We start from the raw sequence: 16,845 nt of genomic DNA, 5'->3' as shown, positions 1-16,845 counted from the left end.
ACTACTAGAAAGAGGCACAGTTGTATACATCAGCACCCACAACAACAGCACCCACCCAGACGTTACACTGAGTCGGGCACTCCGCCTTCCTGCCCGGTCCACCCCAGCCACCTCAAATGGGCATCCGGAGACACTCGAAAGAAATCCACTAACAGGTTAATCCCTGATTGGAAAGAACGTGGTTTATAAAACCCAGCTCGGCACTGGATGACCTAAGGGGTATTAATCATACTATGAAAGGAAGCTTTGCCAAACTCGGCCCTCTTGCCCATATTTTAAATTATCTACTTCACCAAAATCCCATTTTCTCACAATCTTTAGGAATCCATCATGGCACAAAGCAAACCGCGACTCAGTACATAAGACATTAATCAAATCTATCACATGCAGGTGCCGGGGAGGGAGCGGGCCTCTGGGCGCAGGGAGCAGAGAATGAGGTGCACACAGCATATTCAGAGAATGAGAGGGTGTGGACAGGCGGCCACTACCCTAACCGATTAGGGAGGCTTGCGGAAGGCCGGAAGGCCGTGTGGAAGAACGGGACAAAGGTCTTCAGCCGATGGAAAGCTGGAGTGGGGAGAGGTCAGAAGCAAGAGACAGCAGCCCATGGGAGGTTGGGGAGAGAAAAGTGGTTCAAACAACAAAATGAATGAGACTATATGAGTGGCACCATGCTGTAAGGCTTCTGATCATTGGTTCTGATTTCCGGGGTGGAGGAAAAGAACGGAGGCCAGTCAGCCAGGAGTGTAACCGAGACGAAATTTCTCATGGCCTGGAAAGCGCTGGGGCAGCTGCCAGAGGCTGGGGGCAGGCAGGCAGGGAAGGTGGGTCAGAGCATCTGCTTTTCAAGGGCTTCGTCTTTCACTTGACCCGAGAACTTGGCCTACCCTTCACGGAGTGAGCGGGCGTAAGTTTACGGTTTCCTTCTCTACACTGGGAGGCGAGTGAAACTTTCAAGGCCGCTAGGGCCTGGGCAGAGAAGCACACGCGGGGCAAGGTCAGAGAGCAGAGGCGGCAGGGGTCTGCGAGGAGGGCAGACCTGCCTGCCCGAGCGCCCACCCGGCGGAACGAACGGGCCCCACTCCTTCATGCCTCCAACTGCGCGTCTGCAAAACGGGGATGCATACCATCGCTGCCCCCGGGCCACTAGGCTAAACCAGTTAGAAACCTTATTACACACAACCTTTCCAACCACAATCCACTATCACAGCACTTGCTGCCTCTAATGAGAGAGCGTCAACACCGGCTGGGGCAGGGGGAGACACTCTTCATGGCAGCCTAAAGGACCCTGATTTGCAGCTAGGGGATCCACCGTGGGGCCAGGGAGCAGGGGGTGGAACCCAGAGCGCGCACGGAGGGAGAGGTTTGCAAGTGCGGCTCCAGATGCCGGCTGAAGCCACCAAACCTTCACTTCGGAGAATCCCCAGACATAACGGAGTCTTTCGTGGAAATACAAACCCCTAAATTGTGCCTTAAAAAAAAAAAAAAAAAAAAAAAGACACTGCTTCTACAATATTATGTTCCATGCTTGCTTTTATAGCTAAAATACAGAGATAAAAAAGATACACACACACACACACACACACACACACACACACACACACATATAGGGGCACCTGGGTGGCTCAGTCGGTTAGGCCTCCATCTCTGGCGCTCAGGTCTCGATCTCGTGGTTCGCGAGTTTGAGCCCCACGTCAGGCTCTGTGCCGACAGCTCAGAGCCTGGAGCCTGCTTCGGATGCTGTGTCTCCTCCCTCTGCCCCTCCCCCACTCACACTGTCTCTTTCAAAGATAAACATTGAAAAACTTTTTAAAAATGTGTATATATATATATATATAAACATATATTTTTTTAAATTTGCAATCCAAATACCCCAGTTGTATGCCAAGATATCACTTCCTCAGTACACGAAGGGTGGTTATGAGGACAGAATCCAACCCTCCTTTTCTCCACAGAGGGGAAAAAGCTTTCTTTTCACATAAAAGCTTTCTCGTGAAGGGGGACAGAGTTAGATCTAGCTTCCTGGCTGAGCCGACTGAGAACTTCCTGATCAACCCTCGATTACAATGGATTGTTGAGGGGGTCCTGTCAGTGCTATGGAACAAAGCAGAAACTTATCTGCCGGATACAGCTGGACACCATGCCTTTTTCAATCAGGAGAGTAGGTCCTTTCTGATCGTAAGGGCTTGGCGTGGTGGGGCTAGGAAAGGCATGGGGGGGGCAGGGCACAGCAGAATATACTCATTCCGATCTCACTCTTCCTTCACTAACTCCTTGCCCTTTTGTCAGACCCCGTCCTTGATGTTTCTAGAAGGCCCTCACCTATGCCCCAGGGCAGGGGACCCTGGGCGAGTACTCCTCAGTTCTATTTTGTCCAGATGTTTCCTGAGTGCCTAGCACGAGGCAGGCACAGCGCTGAGCCTCAGGACAGCGGATGACCCGGCCCCGGGGAAGTCCAGAAAAAAATGCCAAACCTGGCTCCTGACGCTACAGAATATCCCGGGAGTCTGTCTCCTGTCCATCCACCGCCCAATCTCCAGGGACAAAAGTCACTGCTATCCGGGGCTCACCCACCTCAGGGTTTCTAAGGAAGGATATCACGGTGGCTGGAGAAGGCATCCAGAGTTGGCAAGAGGTCAGAGGGAAGAGGTTTTGTCATCATGTCACCAAACACACATAGTAGCTCCTGTGCCCAAGTTCACAAACTCCTGCTGTTGGCATTCTAGGCTCTCCATAAAATGGGTCTGCCTGCTCTGACCCAAATAATAATGGCCAACATCCAGCAGGTGCTCAATCCGGCGTAAGCCAGGCACTGTGCTAATCGCCTGATATATGCCATCTCGTTTAACCCACGGCCGTAAACAGCAGAGCCCATTCAAACTCAGGTGGTTTGAGAGCCTATACTCTTTTTTTCTTTTTTTTTTAACATTTATTTATCTTTGAGAGACAGAAAGAGACAGCACGAGCCGGGGAGGGGCAGAGAGAGAACGAGACACAGAATCCGAAGCAGCCTCCAGGCTCTGAGCAAGCTGTCAGCACAGAGCCTGACGCGGGGCTTGAACCCACGAACAGTGAGGTCATGACCTGACCCTAAGTCGGACGCTCAACCGACTAAGCCACCCAGGTGCCCCCGAGAGCCTATACGCTTAACTACGGCCCACATCCGACGCGCCCCTAGCGTGCTGGCCTCTGGTCTGCACACATCCTTCCCTCTGCCCGCGCCACGGCCCCTGCCCGTCTCCCCAGCATCCCCGATGCCACCTGTCCCCAAATGCCACCTGGCCACAGGCCCGTCTGCTACTCCCCTAGATGACTCTCCGCTGTCATTTGCTCTCTTGACTCCTGCCACGGTGTCGCTGCCGCGGTAACCTACCACCGAAATTTACTCCAAAGGCAACAAAACCAAACACCTATAGGCCCCAGGCAGGTAACAAACCCAGGAAGCCAGGGTGTGTGAGGCCACAGAGGCTGTGTGCTCATTCTGTGACCAAGCATAATGGCTGCTTGATCACACCACCTCTGGAAACCATTCAGGCTGAACAAAACAGGTCCCACCGTGTCTCTGGGCTGTCACCATGTTAGCCAGTCTCCACACCCAGCTCCAGCCACTCTCTACAGGGCGGCCTGAGTGAATTCTCCGACAACACCCCTGAAATGTGACCGCGTCACTCCCCCGCCAGAAGCACCCTCTCGGGCTTCTCCATCACCCAGGATGAGGCCCCAACTCCTGAGGTGGGCGGGGAGAGACCCTGTAAGATCTGGAGACAGTCTGTCCTCCCCACCCTCCAGCCCAAGCACCTCCCATACGCACCCACTCTGACACGTCTGGGCCTCTGCCCCCTGTTCCCTTCCTCTGGAACGGTCCTCCCCCCCTGCCGCTCTTACACTAGCTATTCAACTGTTATTTATTTTTTAATATTTACTTTTGAGAGAGAAGAGAAAGACAGAGCATGAGCGGGGGAAGGGGCAGAGAGAGAGAGGGAGACACAGAATCCGAAGCAGGCGCCGGGCTCCGAGCGGTCAGCCCAGAGCCCGACGCGGGGCTCGAACCCACGAACCGTGAGATCGTGACCTGAGCTGAAGTTGGAAACTTAAAACAACTGAGCCACCCAGACGCCCCTTCACTGTTACTTTTTTTTTTTTTTTCTAATTTCTAACACCGGCCTGAATCTTTATTATACATCTCAAAGTCAAAGCCAAAAAAAAAAAAAAAATTCCCAGCCCCAGTTTGGATCAAATAGCTAAGAACAGAGAAGATGGTCTTAAAGTTGGACAGAATGCAAATGAAGAGAAAGAAAGGAAAATGGGCCCCCCAGCCGAGAGTTCCAAGAACTACAACCCAGAGGGAGGAAAGTATAAACAGAAGAGGAAGACAAAGGGGTTTGTAGGAGATGCGCCCACCTGCTCTGCCCTCTCATCCATATGTGCCCGGCCTGGCACGTCCGCCCCCAAGCTCCGGCCTCCATTCCACAGATGGATGAAATCTGGGCTTTCTTTAGGCAAATCACATGGAAGCAGAGAGCGAAATCCCCAGGGCCTTTCCAATTCCCACTGAATGCCACCCAAAGGTCAAGAATACTTCATGGGCCGTAGTTCCTTGGTCGGTTTTATACTGTTTCCTTATTTTGAAGTACTTTGTTCTGAACACAAAGCCAAGGCTGAATTCGTGTGTTCCAGCTCAGACGTCATAAAGCAGCAGCCCAGCGACCAGATTGTATTCGGCCGGCTGTGTTTACGAAATAAGAACGAGTTACCAATATTTAAAAATCAGAAGACTTCCAGGGCGCCTGGATGGTTCAGTCAGTTACACATCTGACTTCAGCTCGTCACGATCTCATGGCTTGTGAGTTCCAGCCCCGCGTCGGACTCTGTGCTGACAGCTCAGAGCCTGGAGCCTTGCTTCGGATTCTGCGTCTCCCTCTCTCTCTGCCCCTCTCCCGTGCTCACTCTGTTTCTCTCTCACAAAAATAAACACTAAAAAAAGGTTTTTTTAAATAATAAAAATGGAAATCATAAGACTTCCGATTAAAAATGTAGGTTTGGACTTCTCCTGCAACACTGGAAAATGTGGTAACAACCTGCCTGTGATCGTGCGTGGCAGTGAGTGACCAGAGTAAAGGGGCAGCCGCCCTTTACACAGCAGCACACACACTCCCCAGCGTGCCCCAGGCCTACAGGGCTCCAGGCCAGCTGAGCTCTCAGGCCCTATCCTAGGAGGACAATTCAGCTGAACCAGACCCTCATGAGGTTCGAGAAGAGGAAGAACCACACATTTTTACAGCTAGATAAGTCCTTCCCACAAAGAGCAAACAAGGTAAGGGGGACCCCAGTGCCAAAGAGAGCCCAAATTCCAATGACCTAACTCAGTTATCCAGTCCAAGGAGCATTCTCCAGGGAGGGCCGGATGTGGGGTCCCCTGCCCCTGGAACCGTGACCTAAGGGGATCGCCCTCCTCACTGAGTCTCATTGAGTCTCATGCTCCAAAGCTGACTTTCCTTTGTCCTTCCTACTTCCCCAATATTGACTCCTAAGTTCTCAATTTCAGCCCAACCACCAGGATGTAAAATTGAGCCCAATGCCTGTGCACAGGAAGAGCTGAGGAACAGCAAACGTGGAGGAGAAAGCCACAGTTTTCTACGGGGTAGAGTCATGGGTGTCCTTTGTGGTCTGGTTTTCCACTTGCCCACATTTTCCGGTCCCCTGTGATGATCCAATACAACTTGTACGATGAAACCCCATCGGCTGGGCTATTTTTTTTTAATTTTTTTATTCATGTTTGAGAGGCAGAGAGAGACACTGTGAGCGGGAGAGGGTCAGAGAGAGAGAGGGAGACATAGAATCCGAAGCAGGCTCCAGGCTCTGAACTGTCCGCACAGAGCCTGACGTGGGGCTTGAACTCACGGACCGCGAGATCATGACCTGAGCCGAAGTCGGACGCTTAACCGACTGAGCCACCCAGGCGCCCCAGCTATGAGAAGGAGCTCCAGGTATGAAACTCCAATTTAGAATACCATGTCTTATAGGAAATAAAAGTTAAAAAACAAAAAACAAGATAAAGACAGAAACCAGCTTCCTTTTGGGAAAGAGAATTCAGCCTAACATGCTCCCTCTTGCAGAGTTCACTTCATGGCATGTGGCACATCAGTTAAGAGCCTGAGTCCGGAGTCAGAAGACCTGTGTTCGATGCCGCCGGCACTTCTTGGCTGCATGACCTCGGGTATGTTTCAACCTCCAAGAGCATCAGTTTGCTCTCCTGTTGATGAGGATCCTGCAAGCGCTGGGAGCACCCAGTGACGGCCAGCACAAGCGGAGTGCTCCTGGACACTGCCTGGCACATGGGAGGGGCTCAATACCCGAGAGCCGTTACCAGAAGGGAAGGAGTTAAGAAATGTCCAAATCGGGGCGCCTGGGTGGCGCAGTCGGTTAAGCGTCCGACTTCAGCCAGGTCACGATCTCGCGATCCGTGAGTTCGAGCCCCGCGTCGGGCTCTGGGCTGATGGCTCAGAGCCTGGAGCCTGTTTCCGATTCTGTGTCTCCCTCTCTCTGCCCCTCCCCCGTTCGTGCTCTGTCTCTCGCTGTCCCAAAAATAAATAAACATTGAAAAAAAAAAAATTAAAAAAAAAAAAAAAGAAATGTCCAAATCAAGGAGTTTACCCCAGCAAAGGGAGAACGGAGAGCTGCCTTGTGGGCTCCCCGAACGCAAAGATGGGATGGGGGCGGTCTGGGGACTGGCATCCCTCTCGGCGCTTCCTCTCAAGAGCCCGGGTTCCCTTCGGAGGTGGCCCCAGGGAGAGCACCGCACCCTGAAACCACCAGAGACATGCTGCTGTGAGCCATCTAAGCCCTCCCGGGTGCCCTCCCCGACTCGGAGGCTGAGAAGCTGACGGTTCTGGCTCACGGAGCTCCGGAGCAAACGTGAACTCAGACCTCCCCAAGGCGATGGGTACAGAGCGGGGCTCTCCAGCTCGCACCCAGCTGCCACCGCGCCGTTTCGACGCGGCTGCTCTCTGCGGGCGGAGGGGAGAGATGGCATCTCATGGCAGGGGGGCCCGAGGCAACAGACAGGATCCCCCACGAAGACCGGGAGGGCTGAGGAAGTAAAAGTCTTCAAGTCTGGGTTAGATGGCTGCAACCCAGCATGCCGGGCGCTTGCTCATTTTAATTGGTGCCTCCGCCGGCCCGGTGACACCCGGCATTCTGCCTCGGCGAGGCCCCAAGAAAGCCAAATGCCCAGGCTCCCTGGGAGGCCGTGAAAATCTAATTGCTGCTCGGTCTCCAGCTGCCATGCTGCCTCCGCTTCCTGGCTTGCCGGCGGCCACCCGCTGTGCCAGGAGCGAGGCAAACAGGATTCAGATCCTGGCCTGGGTTCAGGACCCCTATATTCCACAGAAGAAGCCCCGTCTCTGGCCACGACGGTAACGCCTGCCTATGACTAGCCGAACACTCACCACGGGCGGCACACACGTGATCTCACCAAATGCCCCCCAGCAACCCTCCTGGGAGATGCTAGCATGAGCCCACTCCACAGATGAGGAGACTGAGGCTCAGAGAGGCTGAGATCCCTATTCAGGTAGGAGTGGAAGCCTGGAGCTTGACTCTCCGGAGCCCACGTGCTTAACCAGGCCACCATCTGGGGTATCACGGGTGACGAAAGCTACACGGGTCCTCTGGGCTGCATTCACTCTTTTTGGCAAGATGCTGGAGATGCTTGGTCAGGGAAAGAACCGTGGGCACAGATTTCTGTTGATGGAGAGCCCACCTTGGGGGTGATCATCCCCGGGCGGACAGCCCCCACTGCTCTTTCCCAGCTCATCCTGGCTCCACCTGCCCCCAGGCCAACAGCTCTGGCCCACCTTGCCTGAACGAAGACTGTGGAAAAGGAGCCAAGGGTGCCACATGTTGGCCCCTGTGGTGGGTGGGGGGAAGGGGGTGCACCCGGAGACAGGGGAGCCGTGGTCCTCTACGCTGCTAGACCTCACACCGAGTTAGGCAACTCCTGATGGCGTGCCAGGCATCAGGGTGACGGAGGAAGACGGGGCTCCTCTGCTCTGTCACCTTACGCCTTATCCCTGCGTGGCCTGTCACCTGGAAACCATGGGCCATCAGCACCGAAGTAGCCTAGGAAGGAGCGCCTGGCTGGCTCAGTCAGTAGAGCATGCCGCTCTTGATCTCAGGGTCGTGAGTTCGAGCCCCACGTTGGGTGTAGAGATTGCTAAAATAAATAAACTTAAAAAAAAAACAAACAAACCCCAAAGTAGCTCATGAGACTAAGTGTGTCAGCTCCTCCCCTAGACCCTAATCCTTCTTACACCCAGAGAAAGCAGCGAGTACAGGCCCATCTTAGGCAGCTGTTGGGTTAAAAGGCAATGAGAAGGCAAAAGGTGAGTGTGACCAGAATTCCCTTGGAAAATCCTTTGTATTGCCCACAACGTTCACCCTCTACGGTCTAATGGCGGCCTAGACCGCTGCCTGATACACAATGCAGACCATGAGCTATTTCTAAACCACGCTGTCACACGTCAGCCCCACTGACCATGCTCAAGGTTATTCCTAATTTCCAGGCTTTAAATACCTCTGCTTATACCTGCCCCCTTTATCAACCTGACATCTTCTGCCTATGAGTCATTCGTTAGCATTTCGGCAGCCGTTCTTATAGCCCAGAGAGATGTCTGAATCTTGGATAAAATCCATTCTTGCCCACAAAGGGGAGAAAAAAATCCCAACCCTCCAATTCCCTGCAGGGATAATATTCCAGCATAGGCCATCCCTAGCACAGGGTCAAAGGTCACAGGCAGCACAGCCAGGCTCCTGCATGGGGGGGAGGAAAGGAAAAGGAAAGGAGCGTTACAGGCTGAACTGTGTCCCTCTAAAATTCCTATTTTTTTTTTGTTGTGTTTTGGTTTTTTACATTTATTTATTTATTTATTTTTGACAGACAGAGAGAGACAGAGCACAAGCGGCGGAGGGGCGGAGAGAGAAGGAGACACAGAATCCGAAGCCGGCTCCAGGCTCTGAGCTGGCAGCGCGGAGCCCGACGCGGGGCTCGAACCCACAAAACGCGAGATCATGACCCGAGCCGAAGTCGGACACTCAACCGACTGAGCCACCCAGGTGCCCCTAAAATTCCTATGTTGAAGTACTAACCCCCAGGACCCCAGAGTGTGGCTGTGTTTGGAGACGGAGCTTTGAAAGCAGTAATTAAGGTAAAATGAGGTCATATGGCTGGGCCTTAAGCCAATCTGACTGGTGTCCTTGTAAGAATAGATTAGGACACAGACACACAGACTCGGGGACAAACATGTGAGGACACAGTCAGAAGGCAGCTGTCTGCAGGTAAAGGAGAAGGGCCTCAGAGAAAAGCTGATCCTGCCGCGGACGAGATGTTGGACTTCCTTCCGGCCTCCAGAACAAGGTTCACGGCCTTAGAAAGCTGGCTTGGTTCTCAGTGGCTCATGCCCACGTAGCTGCCAACTCCGCTGAAGGCCTCCGTCTAAATCCTGCCAACTCCTTAATACCGAAAGGGTTTACATCAGCCACGGACTGGGTGTCGATGGTGGGAGCCTCTAGGACAATCGGCTGTACTGGGGAAAATGAGACTCTGAGTGCCGGTTAGGAGAGAAGGCAGGGGGAGATACCGCCCGCCTCTGACCAGGTCCCTGACACCACTCCCACGAGCTAGCGACAAGGCCCCAGAAAACCCAATTAGGTTTATTTCCACCATGAGCTGTTGAGTGCCTATGTACCGTAGGCATCGAGCTGGGTGATGCCAAGATGTACGGAACGCAGGGCCCAGCAGGTGATCAGATGGCTAAACAAGTCATTACCACGCAGTAAGCTACTTGCAATAGTGGGAGCCTCATCTAGACACCAAAGCAGGAAAGGGCAGTGAGTGATTAGCCCTGTCAGGAAGGGGAGGTCCGGAGAAGGCTTCGAAGAGATGGGAGTATCAGCAGGATCTCCAAGATAGAACTGGAAGCAAGCAACAATGGCAGCAAACCAGAGGCTGGGCAGAGTCACCAGCAAGGCAGAGCGGCTGAAGGACGCATGGGCCTTTCACAGAGCCCGAAGCGGCCTGACACTGTGGCAAAGGCAGGAAAATGGGACCATTCAGGCAAGAAGGCACCGGGGCACACAAGGCCGAGGGCGCTGGCTAAAGAGTTTGGCCCGCATCCCATAGGGGTCGGCAAGGTCCTGGGGGGCTGCGAGCTCGGGAAAGTACCGGGTCCGATTTGTGGTTCAGACAGACTGTTCAAGACCACGGGGACGGGGGACTTTGGGGAGAAGGCCAATGCCAAAATCCAAGCATGAAACAACAAAGGCATGAACTGAGGCGCAGCAGGTCTCCTCTGAAATCTCTTCTTTCCTCAGAGAGGCCCGACCGATTTGCCAGCGAGGCTTGGTGGGTTACACCCACCAGCTCTTGGAGGTTTGAGCAAATGATCTACTAAGAGGCTGAGAGGGGAAACTGAGGCACCAATACACTGCACAGAAAGTACACTTTCCCTGGACCTTCCCCTTTTTTTTTTTTAATGTTTTATTATTTGTTTTTGAAAGGGGGGGTGGGGAGGGGCGGAAAGAGAGGAAGACAGAATCCAAAGCAGGCTCCAGGCTCCCAGCTGTCAGCACAGAGCCTGACACGGGGCTTGAACCCACAAACTGCGAGATCATGACCTGAGCTAAAGTCAGGTGCTTAACCAACTAAGCCACCCAGGTGCCCCTATATTTCATTCTTCTTATACAGCCAAAAGGAGCCACCAACTTCACCAAGGTAAGAATAGCCTCACCAGGGGGTGCCTGCGTGGCTACATCGGTCGGCAGTCCGACTTCAGCTCAGGTCATGATCTCGAAGCTCCTGGGTTCAGGCCCCGCGACAGGCTCTGTGCTGACCGCTCGGAGCCTGGAGCCCGCTTCCGATTCTGTGTCTCCCTCTCTCTCTGCCCCTCTCCTGCTGGAGCACTGTCGCGCTCTCTCTCTCTCAAATATAAATAAACATTAAAAAAAAAAAAAAAAAAGAATAGCCTTGCCGGTGGCCCATCCAAGGTTGGTTTTATTGTCTACTTGGCCTATTTCCCACTCAAGCTCCGTCACTGGTTCCAAACCTGATCCTGACACAGAACTAGGTTGCTCTTCCCACTGATCCGCAGGAGAGCCGAACACCCCCGGCCATCAGCTGACACTATGCAAGGACTTAAAAGCGGCACCCACGACAATGACCAGGATTCCAATTTAGAATCCTGAGCTGGACTATTTCCAGAATGATCCACACCCTTAGCATGTCAACCACCCTCCCCTGTGGTCCATTCCCTTGTTGGCCACGGACGTGACCACCCCTTCGCTAGGGAGTACTTTCAAGCTGAGACGAGGTCACGTTCATTTACATCACTTTCTTCAAAGCACCTCACACAGGGTGTAGGGGCAGGTATCAGAGGGGCATTACCGCTTACTAGCTGTCTGACTTGGGACAAGTCACTTAACCTCTCTGAGGCTGTTTCTTCCTCTGTAAATCTGGAAAGTGACAACATGCTCATCTTGATGAGATTAATATATACAAATGCTAAGGGCCAGCACTCGCATTTATCAAGGGCTTGTGATGGAGAGGAAAAAAGGGAGAAGGAGGAGGAAGGGAGTCAGACAGTCCTGGGTTCAAATGTGACCTCAGCCACTTGCTTGGCTGTGTGACCCTGGGCATGTTATTTCACCTCTCTGACTCACGGTCTCCTCCTCCTTAAAATAGGAATAGTGCCTGCGCTACCAAAGGATCTTAGTTAAGATAACAGATAAGAGGAGCTTTCACACTCAGCTTGCTAGCTCTAGGGCATCTAAGAAGTGAGCCTGAAATCAGAGCCACTGATTTCTCAGCCCTGAATGGCGCTTAGGGAAGAGATTGATAGTCTAACCTTCCTAGACCACCCAGATCTACCATGGGGGGGGCGGGGGGGGGCGGAGTGAATTTGCCAAGCAAGGAGAGGCCAGTTTACAGGGAGCCAGGCCTCCCATCGTACTCTCAGCCACAGGAACAATGCTGTCCTTCATCATTTCCAAGGGGACGCTGCTGAGCTCCCTGCAACCTGACTGTGTTCTCTCTGGACAAAGGAGACGGAAGGGCCAGGCTCGTCTTTCCCGGGGCCCAAGTGTGTTCCCATGTGATCTGGAGGACAGCAACAGCCCTCTGTCCTGGCTCAGGAGCATGGCCAGAGGGCAGCACGTCCATTTGGTAAGGAGCTCCTAAAGCACTGACCCCTGACATCTCAGGACCCTCCACAAAACGAAAGTTTATTTTAAGCTCTCCCGGACGCCAGGCCTGAGCATGCGAGGGAAATGGCTCCGGGACAAGGACCAGGAAGCTTTTTAAGGTCTCCCATTCTGCCAGAAACACAATTAAAATGTAAAAAATTTAAAGCTCGCCTCTCTTGGGCTCACTTCATGCCAGGCTCTGGTTTAGAGGAAGACACAGAGCAAAACCCCAAACCCTCAAATCAATGGATCACGACAAATGCTCGCCCCCTCCCTGCTTGTCCTGGGCAGCAGCAAGGGCCTGAGCACCCACGTGGAGAAGCACTCAACTCTGCTTTCCTGCCAAAGGTTTCGGGTTGGACAGAGGACGCCAGGGTTGAAATCGGTGTCTTTCGCTTTTCTTTTTCCTTTTTTTTTTTTTTTTCTTTTTTAAGTAGGCTTCACGCCCAGCACGGAGCCCAATACGGGGCTTGAACTCACAACCCTGAGATCAAAACCTGAGCTGAGATCAAGAGTCGGATGCCTCACCAACTGAGCCATCCAGGTGCCCCTGTTTCTTTTTTTAACAAGGAATGGGGCAGGGAAGTTAGCCAAAGGGCCAATTTGCCTGAGGTCCCCACCGAGCATCCACAAACAAAGCCAGGGTACCTCAAGTGCAAGGGGGGTAAGGCACTGAGGGAACGGAGAGCCCCGGGAGGGGAGGCTCCTCCCTGGAAGAATCCCTAACCTGGGGGTGCAAGATTAGGACCCCACAGTCTCCTAGTACTTTCTGTGTCAGAACTCAGGGGTCAAATGCAAGGTCAGGCATTGGCATAGGTGCATCTATTACCAGACCACCAAGCCCACAACTCACCCCCTGAAACAGAAGAGCTGTGCCCCTCCCCCGGCACCCCCACCCCCCCACCGCCAGTCTTACTTCTGCGAGGCAGCTCCTCTTGGCCCAGGCCGTTGGAGGGAGCTAGTGGGGCACCACCACCCTCATCCAAGGTCAGGATGAGGGGAACGTCGTCATCTAAACTCACAGCCATATTCTCTTCTCCGGCAGCCCTCAGGATGCGATGTCCAGAGCTTTGAATAGTCTCTGCTTTGAGCTCTCGTTCAAAGCCACTGGCCCAGAGGTACTTCCCAGAAACTCCTCCATCAGAGGCATCTTCTAGGTTTCGGGGGGAGGGGGGGTAAAAAGAGAAAAACAATTATTAAAATACAACCACTGATGAAAACATTCTGGAATCAGACAGTGGCAATGGTTGCATAACCATGCAAATGTACTAAAAAGTACGGAATTGTACCCTTTAAAATGGTGGATTTTTTTATGGTATGTGAATTCTAGCTCAATAAAGGGTACTACAGGGGTGCCCGGGGGGCTCAGTCGGTTAAGCGTCCGACTTCAGCTCAGGTCATGATCTCATGGTTCGTGGGTTCGAGCCCCGCGTCAGGCTCTGTGCTAACAGCTCAGAGCCTGGAGCCTGCTTCAGATTCTGTGTCTCTCTCTCTCTCTGCCCCTCCTCCGCTCCCTCTCTCTCTCTCAAAAATAAATAAACATTAAAAAAAACTTTTTTTAAATAAAAAATAAATAGAGTATTACAGTAATAGCATTAAAGTATGGCAGGGAACTGTGTAAGAATAAATACTGAAAATTTAAGCATAATTATGTTTGGAGATTGAGATTATGGCTAATATGTTCCACCACTTCCATCCCTTTTGACCCTTGTTTATGTGTTTTGTGAAGATTTTCGACTTAACAAAAAAAAAAAAAAACATTAAAATAATAGTAGTTAATACTCATTGAGCATTTACTATGTACCAGGGGTTTTCTAGCAATTTTTAAGTAAAGCTGATTGAAACTTCATTAACAGTAAGTAGGATTTTCTTTTTAAGTTTATTTATTCTGAGAGAGAGACAGAGCAAGCGGGGTAGGGGTGGGGGCAGGGGGGAGGCAGGTAGGGGAGAGAGAATCCCAAGCAGGCTCCCCACTGTCAGTGCAGAGCTGGGCTTGAACTCACAAAGGGTGAGATCGTGTCCTGAGCCGAAACCAAGAGCTGGACGCTTAACCGACTGAGCCACCCAGGAACCCCGCAAGTTATTAACCCCCCTACTAGCCCCCATTACAGAATGAGAGACTTCAGGCTCAGAGACATTAAGTGACTTGACCAAGAACCCACAGCTCAAAAGCCAAACTTTGAACTACAAAGTCTGGCTCCGGACCGGTTATCCTAGCCACCACACTACAATTTCTCCCAGATCCAGCCTCGGTGTTTACACAGCACCTAGCTTCAAAGACGTGCAGAGTCAGCGTGCCAGATCACCCACACTTGCCCATATCATTCTTATATAAGCATTATTCTCCCAGATTTAGGTGTTTCAGGAGGAAGGAGACGAGCATTTTTTTAAATGACCTCGAGTCACACAGCAAATGGCGCTCATCCTGGACTCCCCATTTAGAACCCGCAGAACTAGCCTGTTGCGGTTTCCTATTTATGCACATGCCTGCTTCCGCTGAGTGGGACCAAAAACAAAGACTCAGCAGATCTGACGGCAGACCTTTGAACTTAAAGACAGCAGCAGGTTCCTTCCTCAAGCCGAGGCCTTCTGGGCCCCATCAAGTCTGTCTCCAAACTAAACCACTAAATGGCAAGCCGGCCACTTGCTTCTTTCACACGCCACCAGCAAAACCCTGGGCAAGTTCCTGGGCGTCAACATCTTCTTAAAACTAGGCAGTGAAAGTGAGCGCCATTGTATTTGTTAAGCCCGGAGCGCTCTGCCCAGCCAACTTCCTGTGCGACTTTTTTAAGTTTCCCCCAAACCCGGGGACTAATTTTGCTTGGAAACCTCAACAGTGGAGACGCAAGGGAGGAAATCCCAGATGAGACGCCGCCGCCACTCGGGCAGTCTTAAGCAGCGTGTGTTTTATTTGTTTTCTCTTCGGTTTAACTTTTCACCACAGGTATTTTCAAACATATTCGAAAATAGACCGAATATGTAAATGAACTTCCTTGCATCCCTCGCGCAGCTTTGACAGTGATCAACGTTTTCTCATTCTCTCCCTGCCATTTACTTTGTAGGTGAGAAGATCTACCAACCTTCTCAACTCATCAAGAAGAGGTTTCTAAATTTTTTTTCATCATTGTTACCATAATGGCAAGAGGTTTTTATTTTAGCTGTTTAATGTATGACTGCTTGCTAACAATGCATGCGGTATGTTAGTTCCGTGGCTCTGTACCAGGGTGATTTGGGCCCTCAGGGGACACCAGTAACATACGGAGACATTTCTGATTATCATAACTAGGGGGGAGGGGTGCTAGTAGGTAGAGGCCAGGGATGCTCCTAAACACCCACCCTGCAACGCACCGGCGAGACCTGCCACAACGTAGAAATATGTGGCTCCAATGTCAACAGTGCTGCTGTTGAGAAATCCTATTTAGCTAATATCCCCACTTCACAGATGGGGAAAACTGGGGCTCAGAGGGGCTAATTTAACCTGGCTTTTATAAGCAGGGAAGTGGTAAGAGCCCAGATTTCAACAGCTCAATCTCAGGCTGAATGCGGGGGCCCACCCCACTCAACCATTACCATCTACCTCCTGGCAGAACCAGACCAGCAATTTGAATTCCAGCCCATCGTCTTGCAGAGAGGGGAAAAGTGAGGCCCAGAGGGGAGCAGGGACTGGCCCAAGGTCACACAGTGCAGGACTCCTGAGTCCCAGCCCAGTGCTCCTTCGGCGGGCTCTGCTCCTCCCTCTATAGAGGACCCAGTAAGGGTCATCCGTGGGGACAGGTCCCAGGAAAGCGGGCCAGCAGCCATCCAGACTCAGGCACGAGACCCTGCGGGTGGGGCGCCTGAGGGCGCCAGGGAGCTGAGCAGATGGCGGGGTCGGGTGGGGGACAAGGAATGCGGGCTCCAGCTCCACGTGCTCCCGGCTCTGGTCCGGGCCCCAACTTGGGGGTCGCCCCAGGAAGCCGGGAGCGAGGAGAGGGGGCGCCAAGCACCGGCCTGGGCTGGAGGGAGAAAAGCGCGGCGATGACTTCCCGAAGTCCCTCTGGGCCCTCCCTGCCCGCCTCCCACAGCCCAGAGCGCGGCGCAACCCCTTACTCCATGCCCTCTGACCCCTGGCCCCTGCCCTCTCCGTCAGGCCATCGCTCGCACCCCTCAGATTCTTACACGCGCCGCCCCAGCAACCCGGACCGCGCGCCGGGGTCCGCACCGCGCAGCCCAGCCCGCCGGCGCCGCCGCCGCCGCCAAAGCCCCGAGCCTGGAGCTGTTGCAGCCGCCGCAGGCGCCGCCACTTCAGCCGCTGCCACCACGGCAGCTGCGCCAGCTCTCTCCTCCGCCGCTTACCGTCCCTTCAACCCCCCGGCCCCGCCCCATTCCACCTCTTTGCCGCGGCCTATTGGCTACCCAGGCAGCATGATGAGCTCTGATTGGGCAAGCTTCACGTCCTTCCCCAGTTCTCGCCCGCTGCTGATGCAGGATCCCCTGCCCACCTCCTTGGGAAGAGGTGGGACAAAGAAGCTCCGCCCCTTTCCCCACCCACCCCACCCCCGCCTTCCTCATTCAGCCCAACCCAGGGAGAGTCGCGGGCCTTTTCATTGGCGGAGGGTCAGAGAGGCGGTA

The 16,845-nt window shown here is 53.0% G+C and overlaps 1 protein-coding gene across 4 annotated transcripts in view; it reads right to left on the bottom strand.

The window, feature by feature from the left end:
- Positions 1-16,557, bottom strand: part of TPCN1 (two pore segment channel 1) — a 62,341-nt gene extending 45,784 nt beyond the window's left edge. The window contains exons 1-2 of one of the 4 annotated variants that reach the window (XM_047088088.1): positions 16,393-16,557; positions 13,151-13,387 (exon numbers count right to left, since the gene is read on the bottom strand). In XM_047088088.1, the coding sequence (XP_046944044.1) occupies positions 13,151-13,262 (112 nt within the window). In that variant the 5' untranslated portion in view covers positions 13,263-13,387; positions 16,393-16,557. Of the gene's footprint in view, positions 1-13,150; positions 13,392-16,392 lie in introns of those variants that run through there. The other 3 variants (XM_047088089.1, XM_047088090.1, XM_047088091.1) reach the window with 3 other exon arrangements.
- Positions 16,558-16,845: the final 288 nt, after the last annotated feature.

Source organism: Lynx rufus, unplaced genomic scaffold, assembly GCF_022079265.1.
Source record: "Lynx rufus isolate CCGP_SWC_20201006 ecotype Redwood Valley unplaced genomic scaffold, mLynRuf1.p SCAF_24, whole genome shotgun sequence".
Taxonomy (NCBI): domain Eukaryota; kingdom Metazoa; phylum Chordata; class Mammalia; order Carnivora; family Felidae; genus Lynx; species Lynx rufus.
This window is presented reverse-complemented; position numbering and strand designations above follow the sequence as displayed.